Genomic DNA, 18,080 nt, shown 5'->3' on the forward strand with positions numbered 1-18,080 from the left:
CAAAAAGTTGCCCGGCATTACAGCTAGCCAAGCCGATAATCCCAATCGGATTTCTAAGAGAATGGAAAGTATTTCAAGTACTCGATTCTATTCAATCTGTGTTTGGTGACCTGCCACATCTTCCCGCAAGATTGGTCAAAGAAATAGTGACAGGAAAACAAATACATTATAACTGGCAAATGACGCACGGAATCGAATGTGAGCCAATTGCAATTACGTGTTTCGAAGGAAAAAAGGGCGAAATTGTTCAGAGATCAGATAATTTTGGCCTTTTTTTCTGATAAGGAAAGGTGGTGGCTTGCAACTTCTCCTGACGGGATATGTGACTCTGGACTTGTAGAAGTTTAAACAATAACAATTATTCCAAAAGAGAAAACAATGAAAGAAGCTGAATAAGAACATTTAGTAAATAGTGTTTTCCTTAGGTGGAATCCTGTTGAGAACCGTATTGTACTCAAACGTGATCACAACTACAATTACCAAATACAGGGGCTGCTTAATATCTTAGACTAAGAAACTTGCTTTCTAATTGCTTTTGTCGACGAAAGTGATTTTGAAATTGTCGAGATCCAACATGACACGGAATTTTGGAAAAAGATGTTGCCAAAGCTCGACTACTTTTGGGAACAATGCTTGCTACCCGAGCTTATTGACTCAAGGCTCGTACGAAATATGGACGTTCCTGAGCTTCCTGAGGTCAGAGAGGCTCAATCAAAACTGAAAGAATAAAAAAGATGATCTCTGTAAAGAAACGGAGAATTGACGGAGCCTAATTTCAATTTTTGTCTAATCCCCCCGCTCATCTTCCCCGGGACAATTTCCCCAATCTCCACATGTAAAAAATAGTCACCAAAGAGAAAATAAGATAAATAAAAATAATTTTCATTGGACGTTTCAACTATGCTGAACAAAATGGCTGTCAAATTTTTTATCAGAAAATTTTTGAGACAAAAGAGCGTGGTAGGAGCGCTAGTTGCTCTCCATTCTTTTTGGTCACTTAAAAGGTTACTAGTTTTCAATTTCCGTTGTAATGAGCCTTTTTCCATTATTTTAAGAATACTGGTTCGATACAATCATCCCCAGGGGAAAAAACTAACAAAAGCAAAAACAAATACACTCGAATCTGTGATCTTTCTTCTGGAAAAAACATATACAGAGTTCCACGTTTTCGCAGATGGGACTTTGGAACTTCCACGATAGAGTTCTCTGATATGCTGAATCTTATGGTGCTAGTTTGAATAAAATTCCTTGACTTTTCAGGGGGATTCCTTTTTTTCAAAAACCAGGCAAATCTTCTTAGGCTCTGTTCTTTTGAAGTGTAACATTAAACTTAATGAATTTCATATATTTGGAATCAGTATGAAAATCGAATTCGTTAGATGTATCTTATATTATCAAAATTCTGTTTTTAGAGTTTCGGCTACTATTGGGCCGAGTTGCTCCTTACTTACAGTTTGTTACCACGAACTGTTTGATTTTCAAAACCCCTTCATTTAAGTATAAGAAATCACGTTTTTTCAACTGAAAGTAGGGAGTATCATTAAAACTTAGAACAAATAGAAATTAGTATGTATACGAGGGGGGGGGGCCACCTCCTAAAGACCAAACTCTTTACGCAAAAGTTTTTTTCTTATATTTCCAAAAAAACTTCTGATTTTAATTAAAGGGCCCTTGTATTTCAGTAGTCTCTGTGAAACAATTGGGGCAATAAGTCAAACTTTAGCATAAATAGTAAGATATTGAGGAGAGGATAGCCCCCTCAGATAAATAATTATTTCTGTTGAAAAATCTAAGTCTTTCAAAATATTTCAGTCCCCTGTTTTGCTTACAAGTACAGTGTCTACATTGTCCGTCTTGAGTCAACCCAAAAACTTGGTCACCCCCATTGCAATTCAGGTTGGCAAAGCTCATATAATATGAACAATCTCAGTCACCCACTTTCCTGCAAGTCCTGTGGAAACGGTCGGTCATTAATCTATGAATCATTGTTGGTCTCCAATTGCCTTCAGATGGCTTGCAGAACTGATAGACTATTCGGAATGCCCTTACTTACTACTTACTACTACTTACTTACTTACTATTTACTTACTTACTCGAAATACCATTAATATAGATATTTACCGATAATTCAAATAATTTCAACTTTCAGTTCATTTTATTTTATAATACTTAATTTGTGATCTTTTTTTAAGAAATGCCTGGAAAATCTGCTCTTCTTCCTTCATGTAAAAGTCCCTCTCCCTACGGAAAACCTCTCGCAGAGAAATTTCCACCCATATAGACCCCCGCTCGAAGTCAGAAAAATTCCTCCTAACAATTCCATTCTCGATCCCTCAATAGAGAATTTCTCTCGCTAGAAATTCCCCGTGAAGAATTTCTACCGTGAAATTCCCCCCCCCCCCTGGAAAGAAAATTCGTCTTAACATCGCCACATGTAAAATTGTGTTGGTAAAGAGAAAGCAAGACAAACAAAAACAATATCGAATTTCGTTCTGGCAGCAGTGTAAATGTTATTTTTGACTTTATGTTTTTGAGTTAATATTGAATGTCATTTCTGTCATCCCTTCTCTTTGTAAAAATCCGATAACACGGATTTATTGTAAAATCCGATAAAACGGAATAATTTTTTTGGTTATCTGTTTGTCATTTATTAGGTCAGAAAAAATACCGTCATAGGGGGGGGGGAGGCACTGGAAAATTTGTGAACTTCAGAGTTAAGTTTCCAAGATTTTTTTCTGTCGTTAATCAAATAAAGACCGCTGATAACGATAAACTATGCGTTTCCTGCTGGAAAAACAAAACTAACCCGTCGGCAACAGTCTTGTCACTGGTCACATCAAGACTTTTAAATAAAAATGAATTTTGAATTCATAAAGCTTTTGTGGGAATAATTAAATTAAATTCATCGTATTCTAAGACCCGACAAACAGGAAGCAGATTATATTTTTGCTTCCAATTTGGTATTTAATAGGCTAGAAAAAGATTCAATGAAAGGCAGGGTAGGGTTTGGCAAACTTTATAAACTTCAGAAGAGAATTTGTATCTTTTCAATTTGTGTCCTAACAGTTTTTAATTCCAAAAGGAATACAGCCTTTTGAAGTCTTCTGTTTTAAAAGCTGGCAGAAAACCAAAATCCTCTATTTCATCTCTCCCTCTTTTTATCTTCTATTAATTTGTTATTCTTTATTTATTAGCTAGTGTTTGACTAGTATTCGTATTCCCTCCTTTTCAGGCCGTAGAGCCTTTGTGGGGATCAGTGAATTATGTTTTTCTGAGGATATTGTATTTGTATAATTATTGTTTTATTTTTTATATTATTAAGATATGTTTTATATTACTGAAAAAAATTACGGAAATAAAAAATTTTTTGTTGCCATCCGTTTGCTATTTAATAGGCTAGAAAAAATGCCTGCATAGGGGAGAGGGCATTAGAAAATTTGTAAACTTCAGAGAAGACATTTGAGTGTTCAAGAATTTTTTCTCTGTCGTTATCCAACTAAAGACCGCTCATAACGACAAACGATGTTTTTCCCGTAAAAAAAAAACTGTCGGCAACTGTCTAGTCACCTTTATGCAAAGACTCGTAGATAAGAATGAATTTCATTGGTTGGCTTCGGCTCGCCTTTTATTTTCCTTTTGACCAATGAACTAAGTCGGGATGAAATTTAAAAAGATTGATTTCATCCCTAACTAGCGGATTTGGTCGGTCCAGAGGTAAGGTCAAAAATACCTGAATGATTTGAACAATGGGATGAAATAGAGGGTGATAATATTCTTATTTTTTAATGGATTGTGAACGTGGTAAAAGATTAAAACTGTTTGCCCGTTAAGGTAACTCTGAGGAATAGGTTAATAAACGTGACATAAATTTCAGAATATGACTTGAATAACATCATTGGTATCAATCTGTGGAAACATGTCACGGTGACAACGCGATCTTGCGACTTGACCTAGCTTTTACTTCTTGGCTGTGTTCGCTATAATATACAAGTATATAATGAGGAGTGTGGGCAATATAATATATTCTTTAGCAATGGAGTATGCTAAAAAGTTGAAACTAATAATGTCATAGTTGCCAAGAAAGGAGTTTTAATATAGAATTCAGAACAAACCTTAGAAATCAAGCAGTAAGGTGGTTAAAGATATGAACCCTCAAGTACCGCAACCACCAAAGACCCTAACCACCAAGAGCCTGAACCTCCAAAGGCCCCTTCTCCCCAACCTCTAAGAGGCCCCTTCCCCCCAACTTTTTGGCCGCTCCCCCCATTTTAATACTCTTTTTTGAAGTTTTTTTTTGTTTTAACTTTTTTTAACTTTTATTGTTTACTTTTTATATTTTTTAGCCTAGAAATTTTTTCAACTTTTTTTTTACATATCTTAGAATGACATGAAATATGCTTAAAACCAAAAAATTCTCATTTAATATTTTCAAAATACAAAATGTTAGTCCTGACTTTGTACTATTAGAAAAATAATATTTGCAGCAGCACCTTTTTTTCTGACTTGGAATTTTTGACTTGGAAAATAACTCCAATTTTTTTTTCATTCATACGGCTGTATCAATGCTACTCGATGGTTACTCATAGACACTACGTGGCTGTCCCAATTTCTTAAAATCATATAAAATATACTTAAACCACAAACAAATCACATTTAATTTTTTGAAATACAACATGAGAATGATATACATATGTTAGTCGTAATTTTGATATTAGAAAAATAATGTTTGTAGTAGCACTTTCCTTTTTTCTTTTTTCTGACTTGGTATTTTTTGGACTTGGAAAATTATACCACTTTCTTATATTTTTAAGAATGACATGAAATATGCTTAAAACCCCATAAATTCAAATTTAATATTTTCGAAATAGAAAATGAGAATGACATAGATGTGTTAGTTGTGACTTTTACTATTGGAAAAATGATGTTTGTAGTAACACTTTTTTTCTGACTTGGGATTTTTTCTACTTGGAAAACTTTTCATCTCTTTTTTACATATCTTAAAATGACTTGAAATATGCTTGCCAATAAATTGTCAAAATTCTGATATCATTCCCATCATAGGGCAGTCAAATCATCGCTTTGAATAGATATTAATTTATTAATTTCGACTTTATGTATATGCAAATACTAAGCAATACTTTTCAAAAGACTTACTTTTCAAGAGACATTATTCTATTATTTCCATCATAGGACTGTCTTATCATCACTTATAATAGACAAAATTTTATTAATCTCAACTTTATTCATACAAAAAATACTAAGAAATACTTTTCAAAAGACATTATTCAATCAATTTCCATCATAGGGCTGTCATATCATCACTTATAATAGATATTGCTTTATTAATTATGCATATCCAAATACTAAGTAATACTTTTCAAAAGACGTACTTTTCAAAAGACATTATTCTATCATTTCCATCATAGGACTGTCATATCATCACTTATAATATATATTACTTTATTAATTTTGACTCTATGCGTACCCCAATACTAAGCAATACGTTTCAAATGACTTTATACTATCATTTTCCTCATAGGGCTGTCATATCATCACTTACAATAGATATTACTTTATTAATTTCAACTTTATGCATAACTCAATAGTAAAAAATACTTTTCAAAAGTCATTATTCTATCTTTTTCCTCATAGGGCTGTCATATCATCACTTAGAATAGATATTACTTTATTAATTTTGTTTTTATGCATACCCCGATACTAAGCAATACTTTTCAAAAAATATTATTCTATCTTTTCCCATCATAGGGCTGTCATATCATCACCTAGAATAGATATTACTTTATTAATTTCGACTTTATGCACACCCCAACACTAACCAATACTTTTCAAAAGACATTATTCAATCATTTCCCTCATATGACAGTCATATAATAACTTAGAATAGATATTAATTTATTAATTTTGACTTTATGCATACCCCAATACTAAGCAATACGTGTAAAAAGAGATTATTCAATCATTTTATTCCTAGTACTGCCATATCATCACTTATAGTAGATATTACTTTATTAATTTCATCTTTATGCATAACTCAATAGTAACCAATACTTTTCAAAAGTCATTATTCTATCATTTCCCATCATAGGGCTGCCAAATCATTACTTAGAATAGATATTACTTTATTAATTTTGACTTTTTGCATACCCCAATACTAAGCAATACTTTTTAAAAGACATCATTCTATCATTTCCCATCATAGAACTGTCATATCATCCCTTAATATAGATATTACTTTATTATATTCGACTTTATGCATACCCCAATACTGAGCAAGACTTTTCAAAAGACATTAATCTATCATTTCCCATCATAGGGCTGTCATATCATTACTTAGAATAGATATTACTTTATTAATTTCGATTTTATGCATACCCCAATACTAAGTAATACTTTTCAAAAGACATTATTGTATCAATTACCTCATAGGGCTATCAAAGCACCACCTAGAATAGACATTACTATATTCATTTTAACTTTATGCTTACCCCAATACTAAGCAATACTTTTTAAAAGACATTATTCAATCTTTTCCCTCACAGGACTGTCATATCATCACTTATAATAGATATTACTTTATTAATTTCGACTTTATGCAGCCCCAATACTAAGCAATACTTTTCAAAAGACGTACTTTTCAAAAGACATAATTCTATCATTTCCCTTTTAGGACTATCATATCATCACTTGTAATAGATATTATTTTATTAATTTCGACTCCTTGCATACCCCAATACTAAGCAATACTTTTCAAAAGACATTTTTCTATCATATCCCTCATAGGGTTTCATATCATCACCTATAATAGACATTACTTTATTAATTTCAACTTTATGCATACCCAAAATACTAAGCAATACTGTTTAGAAGACATTATTTAACCATTTCCCATGATAGAGCTGTCATATCATCACTGTCATTTATTTTTATTTGCATAATAATTTTTTTCAGGATGATAATCAGGTTTTGCATGCATATTGGACCCGTGGCAGTTCTGTAGTCCGTCAGGCTTTAATAAAATCTGAAAGGTCCCGTTTTTCACCAAGGCATAGTATTATATATAATTGGAATAAATTTCATAATTTTATTGATTTGAATAATTCATTGGTTAATAATAAAATTAGATTAATGAATCATTTAGTTACTAATTATTAATTTGATTAATTTTTTGGGGTGGATACTCCTCATTTCATTTTATTTATTTGGTTACTTTGATTTTTTGCGGATTTTGTTTGTTGTTACCGTACGGAGAGTTGAAGAGCAATCTTTTTATTACGGTATCTGGAGATAGTATTAGTTATTTATTGTTGAGTGTATATAAACCCACACACAAGTTATTCTCACTGTGGGTAATTAATTTGATAGTTTTGTCAAAAACTTTTTTATTGATTAATAAAGAACTTGAACTTGAACTTGAACTTAGAATAGACATTACTCTATTAATTTCGACCCTATGCATACCCTAATACAAAGTAATACCTTTAAAAAGACATAATTTTACCATTTCCCTCATAGGGCACACATATCATCATTTATAATGAACATTACCTTATTTATTTTGACTTTATATATACCTCAATACTAAATAATATTTTTCAAAAGTCATTATTCTATCATTTCCCTCGTAGAGCTGTCATAAAGTCATAGGGTTATGCATAAAGTCAAAATTATTATAGTAATATCTATTCTATATGATGATATGATTGCTTAGTATTGGGGTATGCATAAAGTCGAAGTTAATAAAGTAATGTATATTTTAGGTGATGATATGACAGTCCTATGATGAGAAATGATAGAATGATTTCTTTTGAAAAGTTTTGCTTAGTATTGGGGTATGCATAAAGTCGAAATGAATAAAAAAATATCTATTCTAAGTGATGTCTTTTGAAAAGTATTGCTAAGTATTGGGGATGCATAAAGTCGAAATTAATAAAGTGATATATATTCTAAGTGATAATAAGACAGCCCTATGAGGGAAATGATAGAATAATGAATTTTGAAAAGTATTGCTTACTATTGATTTATGCATAAAGTTGACATTAACAAAGCAATATCTATTATAAGTTTTGATATGAATGTCCTATGAGAGAAGGGATTGAACAAGGTCTTTTGAAAAGCATTGCTTAGTATTGGGGTATGCATAAAGTCAAAATTAATAAAGAAATGTCTATTCTAGGTGATGATATGACAGCCCTATGATGAGAAATGATAGAATAATGTCTTTTGAAAAGTATTGCTTACTATACGGGTATTCATAATGTCGAAATAAATAAAGTAATATCTAATCTAAATGATGGTATGACTGCCATATGAAGGAAGTAATAGAATAATGTCTTTTGAAAAGTATTGGTTAGTATTGGGTATGCATAAAGTCGAAATTAATAAAGTAATATCTATTCTGAGTGATGATATGACATCCCTATGAGAGAAATGATAGAAAAATGACTTTTAAAAATTATTGTTTACTATTGAGTTATGCATAAAGTTGAAATTAATAAAGTAATATCAATTATCAGAGATGATATGACAGCCCTATAAGGGAAATGATAGAATAATGACCTTTGAAAAGCATTGTATAGCATTGAGGTATGCATAAAGTCGAGATTAATAAAGTAATATCTATTATAAGTGATGATATGACCAGAGACGTCCTGAGACTGTTTTCATTGGGGGGGGGGGCGATCTTCGTAAATTTTACCGAATCGATACCTGATTTATGCCCAAATTTCTGCAGAAATCAATAATTTTGCTAAATTTCCGGCAATTTTGCAAAATTTCTACCGAAATTTTCGCCTTCGCTGAAAATTTTACCGAATGCCAAAACCGTTGGAGGGGCGATACGCCCCTCCCCGCCCTCCCTTGGGACGCCCCTGGATATGACAGTCCTATGATGGTAATGATAGAATAATGTCTTTTGAAAAGTACGTCTTTTGAGAAGTATTGCTTAGTATTTGGATATACATTAAGTTGAAATTAATTAAGTAATGTCTGTTCTAAGTGATGATATGTCAGCCTTACGATGGAAAGGATTAAATAATGTCTTTTGAAAAGTATTGCTTAGTATTTTGTGTGTGCATAAAGTTGAAATTAATAAAGTAATGTCTATTCTAAGTGATAATAAGACAGCCCTTATTATGGGAAATGATAGAATAATGTCTTTTGAAAAGTACTGCTTAGTATTGGGGTATGCCTAAAGTCGAAATTAATAAAGTAATATCTATTCTAAGTGATGATAAGACAGTCCTCTGATGGATATGATGGAAAATGTCTTTTGAAAAGTATATCTTCTGAAAAGTATTGCTTAGCATTTGGATATTCATAAAGTTGAAATTAATAACGTAATATCTAATGTTAGTGATGATATGACAGCCCTATGAGGGAAATGATAGAGTAATGACTTTTGAAAAGTATTGTTTACTATTGAGTTATGCATAAAGTTGAAATTAATAAAGTAATATCTAATATAAGGGATGATATTACAGCCCTATGAGGGAAATGGTAGAGTAATGACTTTTAAATGTATTGTTTAGTTTTGGGGTATGCATAAGGTCGAGATTAATTAAGTAATATCTATTATAAGTAATGATATGACAGTCCTATGATGAAAATGATAGAATAATGTCTTTTGAAAAGTACGTCTTTTGAAAAGTATTGCTTAGTATTTGGATATGCATAAAGTCCAAATTAATAAAGTAATATCTATTCTAAGTGATGATATGACTGCCCAATGATGGAAATGATAACAGCATTTTGGCAATTTACTGGCAAGCATATTTCATGTCATTTTAATATATGTAAAAAAATTCCAAGTCAGATAAAAAAGCGTTACTACAAACATAATTTTTCCAATAGTAAAAATAACGACTAACATATCTATGTCATTCTCATTTTGTATTTCGAAAATATAAAATACGATTTTTTTTGGTTTTAAGCATATTTTATGTCATTCTAAGACATGTAAAAAAAATGTAATAATTTTCTATGTCCAAAAATGTCCAAGTCAGAAAAAAAAATGCTACTACAAACATTGTTTTTCTAATAGTAAAAATCACGACTAACATATCTATTTCATTCTCATTTTGTATTTCGAAAATATTAAATGTGATCTGTTTTTGTTTTAAGTATAATTCACATCATTTTAAGAAATTGGTACAGCCACGTAGTGTCTATGAGTAACCATAGAGTACCATTGATACAGCCACATTAATGAAAAACAAGGTGCTCAAAAAATTGAAAAAGACAAAAAAGTGCTACTACAAATATTATTTTTATTAGCACTAATAGTAAGTCAGGACTAACATATCTATATCATTCTCATTATGTATTTTGAAAATATTAAATGGAAATTTTATTGGTTTCAAGCATATTTTATGTCATTCTAAGACATGTAAAAAAAAAGTTAAAAAAAAGTAAAAAAAAAGTATAAGAAAATGGGGTGGGGGGGAGTAGCAAAAAAGTTGGGGGAAGGGAACCTCTTGGAGGTTGGTGAGAGGGGGCCCTTGGTGGTTGAGGTCCTTGATGATTAGGGTCGTTGGTGGTTGCTGTCCTTGCTGGTTCAAACCCATAGCCACCCTACTACTTGATTTCTAAAGATTTCTAAGGATTGTTCTGAACCTCTTTATTAAAACTCCTTTCTTGGCAACTACAACTTTATTAGTTTCAACTTTTTAGCATACTCCATTGGTAAAGAATATTTTATATTGCCCACACTCCTCATTTTGTACTTGTGTATTATAGCGACCACTGCCAAGAAGTAAAAGCTAGGTCATGTCGCAAGATCACCTTGTCACCGCGAACTTTTTCCGCAGATTGATACCAATTATGTTATTTTAGTAATATTCTAACATTTATGTCACGTTGCGTAAGACTTACCAACCCCTCAGACTTACCTTAACTGGTAAGTAGTTTTAATCCTTTACCACTTTCATACAATCGATTCAAAAATAAGAATATTATCATCCTCTGTTTTATCCCATTATTCAAATCAATAATTCAGATAATTCAGTCCAGAATTATGCAAATGAGATACCTTTTCGATATCTGTAATAATGTATACGATACCGGACGAGATCTGAGATACATTTAAACTAAAGGCTATTAACTTGTTTGACAGGCTTTTGCTTAAATTCCAATTCAGGTAGCCTTGTATCCTGTTCGCCCCATATTGTATATCCTTTTATGACTAGTATAAGCAGTTCGGTAGGTTTGCCCTACTAAGGACATTAAATCTATCGTCAAATGTATAGGTAGCATACGGTGTTGATAGCCTTTTACCAAGGACATTAAATCAATCGTAGAATATACTATAGGCACACTACTCGTTGGCTGACATAATAATTTTAACATGTTGGCCCTATATAAAGTTGAATAAAAGAGATATCCTTCTTATCATGTTCAATACCGATCACATCAAATATTTGAAAAACAATAAAAACATAAAAAAAAATTGTGATTCTCAGCCGACTTAATTTCTTTTATCAATAATATTATTAGGAAATCTATTGAATTAAACTGAAAATATAGAAAAACACGCAACAATTTCATTTAATTTTATTTGTAAAACGGAAAGACAGTCTTTTTATTAAATTATTTTTTGGATATAAACCAGTAAAATTTTAGCCTAAAAGCAAAAGGTTGCAGTTAAAATAGTATTATACAATATGCAGTTTATTTGTCATAAAGAACAGTTGTTTCTGGTCTTGAAAGTGAATGGGGCATATAGAGCCAAATGATACCCATTATTCAAAGTTAGCCTTAGATTTTCTTAATATATATCTTTGTACTAAATTTTTTTTAATTTTAAATAAATTAACGGTGTATTTTTTGCAGTCTATACTACGGAAGTGGAAATAGGAATACCAGAGACACCTATTCAAAGCACCGAAATTCCAATTGGGATGGCAATTTCTATACTTGTTATGAGCATGATCACCATATTTTTGGTTGTAATAAGTATACTAGTGTTACGACGAACACACAACAAATTAGAAAAGATGATAGAATTCATCAATGAGAGTTTGAAGAATAGAGAACTTGGTGAACCCGTCTGCCAAGAACCACTTCGTCAAAAAGCCATGCCTGTTTGTTATTCAAATCAGGCTTATTTTGCCAAACAAAATGCTTACATCAGTTGTAATCCATAGCAATAGAAATTACTTGAGTGATATTCCGTTTGAAACATCAAAAAAGCTGCTTTACACAAAACTAGACTTCAACTTATAAACCTTATGCTGTAGACATTTTTTCTTAATTGTATGGAAATTTTTTTTGCTGGGTAAGATGTATAAAACGTAAACTAAGTTTCATTTGTGTCTTAAATTTGTGTGTTGCTTTATCTTTATTCATGTGGCATAAGATTATAAGATACTGTATAGCCGCGACCTGATTCTATCATTATATGGTACATGCTTAAAATTAGATCATTTCTCTGATGTCCTCTAATTTTTAATTTTTTCTCATAGAGATATAAGAAATGTTGACCAGAACTAGCCCATTTGGATAAATACTGAAACTTTTACCTTTGCTAAGGGAAAAGAAAATCAGTCAATAAAAAAAAAAACATTTCTTTAGCAAGGACAGAAGTGACTCCAATTTTTCTAGACTGTCTGTAAAACATGCACTTTTTTAGACTATTGAGAGTGCAAATTTTATTTTTGTTTTGTTTTGAAAGTTTTCTTAAAATAGTTTTGCTTCTTCCCGGACAAATATTTTAGAAGGACAGAACTTAAAATAACACGGTGATGTTAAATCCATGTCTTCGATAATTCTTGTTTGATATTGTGATGAATTTTTGTGTGTATTTGAACGTCTCCAATTATACATATTAAGAGCATTTTAAAGGTTTTAAGCAACTTCTGAGTCTATGGAAATTCTAAAGGCTCATTAAAATTTTTCCTACCCAGAAACAAACGCTATTTTTGTGCTTCTTAGATTATTGAAAGGAACTTGTCAGAACATAATAGTTAAACCATCTTTAATTAAACATTCTCAAGAAAAAGTACTCAGGGGGTGATAAAATCAAAATGTATCCTAATCTATGAAAGAAGGAGGTTAAAAACACAAAAAAAAATTCACAAAACTAAAATAGTTTTCTGATTTTCTAAGATAATTAAATTTCATCATCCACTATATTTAACTTATAGGTAAAACTATTGTTACTTTTTCCTTCATCTTAGGCTCAAACTTACATCAGTTTTTTCTTTACCCGGGCTAGTGCTTCTTTTAACCCAAGTACAGGGTAGGTGTTTTGAAAGTTTTGGACCCACAACAATGAAAGCTGCGAGAGCAGCATACACACCATGCACAAGCTAAAAAAAAGAACAATAGAGGATTCGATTTTTTCTGTCTCTATATACCAACACCTACATTTATCTAGGGGTGTTTATAACAGATCAGATTTGTTCTTCTTCCACAGGACGATCAAGGTATATTTATAGCAGATTTAATGAGGCAATTTATAACTGATTCTTTGAGAGGGAATACAAATAGACCATGCACTAACCCAAGCTCTTATTTTTCTTGTGATCCTATCCCCCCTAAAATTTAGGAGATAATTTCTTTAGGTGCGGCAAGTATGCAAATATTCGTAAGATTTATTTTGCGTTAGTATTTCTTGGTCCCCTCTTCTTACTCTAGAAAAAAACGGACCATATCTTCTCGAATTTTTCCTTTCGGGAACCTCATATAGACAGAGACAATTTCTAAATAACTTCATTTCCCAAAACCCATGGGAAATAAATATTTATAGCCTTATCTATTCTTTCTGACGTTACCACAAAGTGTTCCCTTGGCCCGAGTGCATTCTGACGAATAGGTAAGTTGGGTTTGTTAAACTATATGTGTGTAATATGCGATAAATCGAGATTTATTCCGAGAAAATTATTCCGTACATAGAATCTATATCAGAACATTCAAAATTTTTTCAGACACTTGTAAGGGGTGAAAAATAAACTTTATACAACAGTTTTATCATATTTGTCCAATAATTTAGTCGTTAAAAACGAATACACTTGTAAATATTTTTAATTGCTTTAAAATTATTTTAATTTATTGCAGAGAATTTTTCAAGGAAATTTTCCAATAATGGCCACGCTTCATAATTCCTTCCAAAACTGTCAAATGATTCAACAGATGTTTTTAAAAATAGTGCCAATTCCTATCAAGTGTCTTTCTGTTGAGACCTTCAATTCTTTCTACTTTTCTTAGGGATTTTTCTACTTTCATTAAACGATCCTTTGGTTTCAATTTCATCCGATTCTCAAAAAAATTCTGAAATTTACCCAACGATATTATCTAAATAAGCATGACTCTCATCATGGCTGTTTAGTGAATGATAAGCATTTACTAATCTCAAAGCGTTCCTTTGACTTTAAAGACCCTCATTTTTTGTTGTGTCACAATGAAATACAACTTCATGTGTTCTGACTTAAGTTTAAACCTGCTTATTAAAGCTGGTAGATTTACAACTATAGAAAACTTCGATTTTGGGAAAGGATTAGAGGAATGAACATCATGAACTTGCAAACACCTGGATATGTCACACTCTACCGACACTGAAAGAACCTCATTTTCTGTTGTGTCACAATGAAATACAACTCCATGTGTTCTGACTTAAGTTTAAACCTGCTTATTAAAGCTGGTAGATTTATAACTATCGAAAACTTCGATTTTGGGAAAGGATTAGAGGATTAAACATCATGAAGTTACAAACACCTGGATATGTCACACTCTACCGACACTGAACTAGTAAGAGAGATGGGGATAGCTTAACAGTTTCTGTCAAGCCTTTTTCCATCATGTGGTTTTTGATAAACAACATTGACTACTGTTTCAAATTCACCAACGTCACCAGTGTCTTCAGCTATATCAGATGGACAGAGCTCAGTAAAAATGTTTCTAAGACACAGAGTTGACTCAACTGAAGCGATTTGTACATGTTCAGTATTATTCACTCAGCTCACATTAATGCTGATTATGGAGTCTTGAGTTTTAAGAGATGAATTTAGACTAATATTAACACCCTTATCACTTGTAGGTACCTTTAGAATGTTTGAAATGGCGAACTTTAATTGACGCTACGCCTATAAAAAGAAGGTATTTAATCTACAGTAAATTTTCCTTAAGCACTGTTGAATCTTTTAAGCGTAATCCAATTCTCTACTTAAAACACCAATTTAAGATAGGCTACTGTGATACTAATAATAAAATAATGATAAGTAATAGAAATAATTCCAAATCTGTTTTCTCTGTTACTGGCTTATTCAAGAGAAAAACTTGAGCAAAACAAAAGTGTCGAGTATGGCACGAGTCTAAGGATAATTGTTTGAGAAATTTTCCGAGGGATGTAAAGAGTGAAGTTTGAACTTAAAACGAGCAAAAATTACTATTTCACGGTCTATCTAATATACATATCAATTAAAATGGTACAAATAAACCAACTGATGATAATTCCCTATCTTTGTAGAACTATAGAAAACTAGCGCCTTACTGAAAAAATAAAACAATGTAGGAGTTTTTGTACAAGAAAAATAAAGCATTTAACGACATATTTTACAGCATACAAATTAAGCGTTTTAGAGACATTTCAGGATTATTTGTTCGTCAAGTTTGAAGTAAGGCCGTCATGATATTATTGGGACCATAGACTAACTTTAAATTTTTCGTTGTATAAAAATAATAACCCGATTTACAGAGTTCCTATTATGGTTATTTGTGCTTCATTTCGAGAAATACTAAAGCGTGTTTTTTTATAATTTAAAATTGTATATTAAATACTATTTGTATTATAACTAGTGAGACCAGCTATAATAAGTTTTTAGGAGGATTTTAATTTTATAGTGAAAGTTACTGATATTGCAGCTGGTGTATCACTGTGAAAAGTGTTATAGATCAATTGGTTGTTATGATGCTACTTACTCACTTTTGGCTCTTAAAACAATATTCTTCTTTTACTTGGCTTTTGTGTTAGTTTTCCATAGTGTTAAAAACACAGAGAAATGTCATCATTGGTTTATTTGTACTAGTTTTATTGCTAAATGTTGATGGACCGCGGAGTGATAATTTCTTTTAATTTCAAGTTCCAACTTAGCTCTTTGCATCTCTCAGAAAACTTTGCTTTTTTTAGTGAATTTTACCCGTTTTTAATTAAATTTTTGTAAAATGTGATACAATATTTAAAAACTATTTCTTTTTTTTAGTACAAAAGGCTCTAGATATAGCAATTTCCTTTAAAATGAGCCATTAAACAGATCTCTATGATTTTCAAGTGCCCAGCGAGCTGAGGGGGGGGGGAAGATCCCGTCGATATTGAATATCGCAGTTTAAGCCACTTTTCTTGTTTTTCAAGCCAACATATTTTCTTTGTTGTTCAGGCCAAGAGACTGTAAGTTTCCATTTAGGAGTTTTGGGCAGGACGGTTTTAATAGTGTACTTTTTATTTCGATCCGACATTATTTTTAGGAGTCGTGGATTATTGTATTTCTTAGCATGGGACGTGATCATCTCTTACTAGGTTGCTTGCTACCGCTGCAACCCGGATAATGCTACTACAAAGCTATAGAAAAATGTAGTTCTTGGGGAAAAATTGATTATATTAAAAAAAAAAAAATTACTACAAAAGGCACTATTTCTGGCAATTTCCTTTTAAATGAGCTATTAAACAGCTCTCTACGATGATCCAGTGCCCCGCTATCCTAGCAAAAGAAAAAAAAAGATGCCTTTTATGAAGAATATCATAGTTGCAGTTATTTTTCTGGATTTTCAAACCAGTATATTTCCCTTGTTATTCACGCCAAAGGACGGTAAGTTTCCTATATAGGGATAACGGACAAGGCGCTTCTAATAGTGTACTTCGTTTTTGATCTAATTCTAGTTTTAGGAGTTATATACTATTTTATTTTTTAATATCAGGCGTGATTGTCTTTTACTAGGTTGCTAGCTACCGCCGTAACCCGGAAACGCTGTTAATTAAAAATTTCGGTCTCGCTTGCAAATCCTGTGGACATGGTTGGTCATAAGTCTTTGAATCATCTTTGGTCTCCAACTACCTTCAAATGGCTCACAGAATCGACTATCCAAATTACACTTATTGTATGACTATCTGCCTTAGTTCTGCCCTAGGATGATAGATTATCATCAAGAAGTGAAAATAATCATATTTATACGACTCTAAAAAAGTTGTGCCAGTTTTCCCTCTCACGGAGACTATCAAGCTCTCAAGCCTTTCATAACAAAAGGATTACAAAGATTTATAGGTTAAATCTTCCTATTTCATCCAGTAGGCTATAGTTCTGAAGTTTTTCGAACTAGCAAGAAAACATAAGCTCTTCCTTATTAAAAATGAATTACACACTAAGAATTAACTTCTATAATTGGTATAACACGTCGATTTCCTTGCTATTCTAAAATTAATTATTCTTTTTAGAAAATTTTTAAGGTTCTCAAAATCTACGCATAATTTTTGCAACTATCAAAATGTTTCGTTTTATTATACTGTATAACCTGACTTCGAAACAAAAAGGGTCTATTATTTATTTTTAATGGGTAACAATACAACTTTGCACGTTCATCGTCCCCATCATTCAATTCTGACTCTTGGGTACAAATTTACCCTCCCAGTACCACAAAATACAATAATACGAGGGGTATTCCAAAAATGCGTGACATATCTGTCAACAGGAAAATGGCAACCGTTTTCTATAATTAATTTAAAAAAAAAAATCCGAAAAATAAGTTTTTTCAAAGAAAAGTAAAAGCCATTTGAAATTTAAGCTCAGCAGATACAAATACCTGTTAAATTTCAAACTCAAAACGACCATAAATTACTATTAAAGAATAAATGAAACCCAAAACGAACAGAAATTAAATAAACAATCATAGCAAAAACATACAACAAGTAATAATATAAATGAATAAATATATTTTAAAGCGAGTAATGCTTAGATTGAATATGAAAATCAAGCTTAAAACGAATAAAAAGATTTTGCTATTGAAGCATAAATGAGACTTAAAACGAACAGAAATTAAATAAACAGTCAATGCAAACAAACATACAATATATATTA

The 18,080-nt window shown here is 31.6% G+C and overlaps 1 protein-coding gene across 1 annotated transcript in view; it reads left to right on the plus strand.

Moving 5' to 3' along the window:
- The window catches only part of LOC148946986 (uncharacterized), a 36,060-nt gene extending 23,160 nt beyond the window's left edge, over positions 1-12,900 (plus strand). Inside the window, exon 5 of the mRNA XM_089096478.1 lies at positions 11,848-12,900. Coding sequence (XP_088952604.1) covers positions 11,848-12,161 — 314 coding nt within the window. The 3' untranslated portion in view covers positions 12,162-12,900. The remainder of the gene's footprint in view (positions 1-11,847) is intronic.
- The last annotated feature ends 5,180 nt before the right edge of the window (positions 12,901-18,080 follow it).

The sequence above is a fragment of the Artemia sp. Qi Xiang Cuo genome, chromosome 11 (genome assembly GCF_049724085.1).
Source record: "Artemia sp. Qi Xiang Cuo chromosome 11, ASM4972408v1, whole genome shotgun sequence".
NCBI classification, from domain to species: domain Eukaryota; kingdom Metazoa; phylum Arthropoda; class Branchiopoda; order Anostraca; family Artemiidae; genus Artemia; species Artemia sp. Qi Xiang Cuo.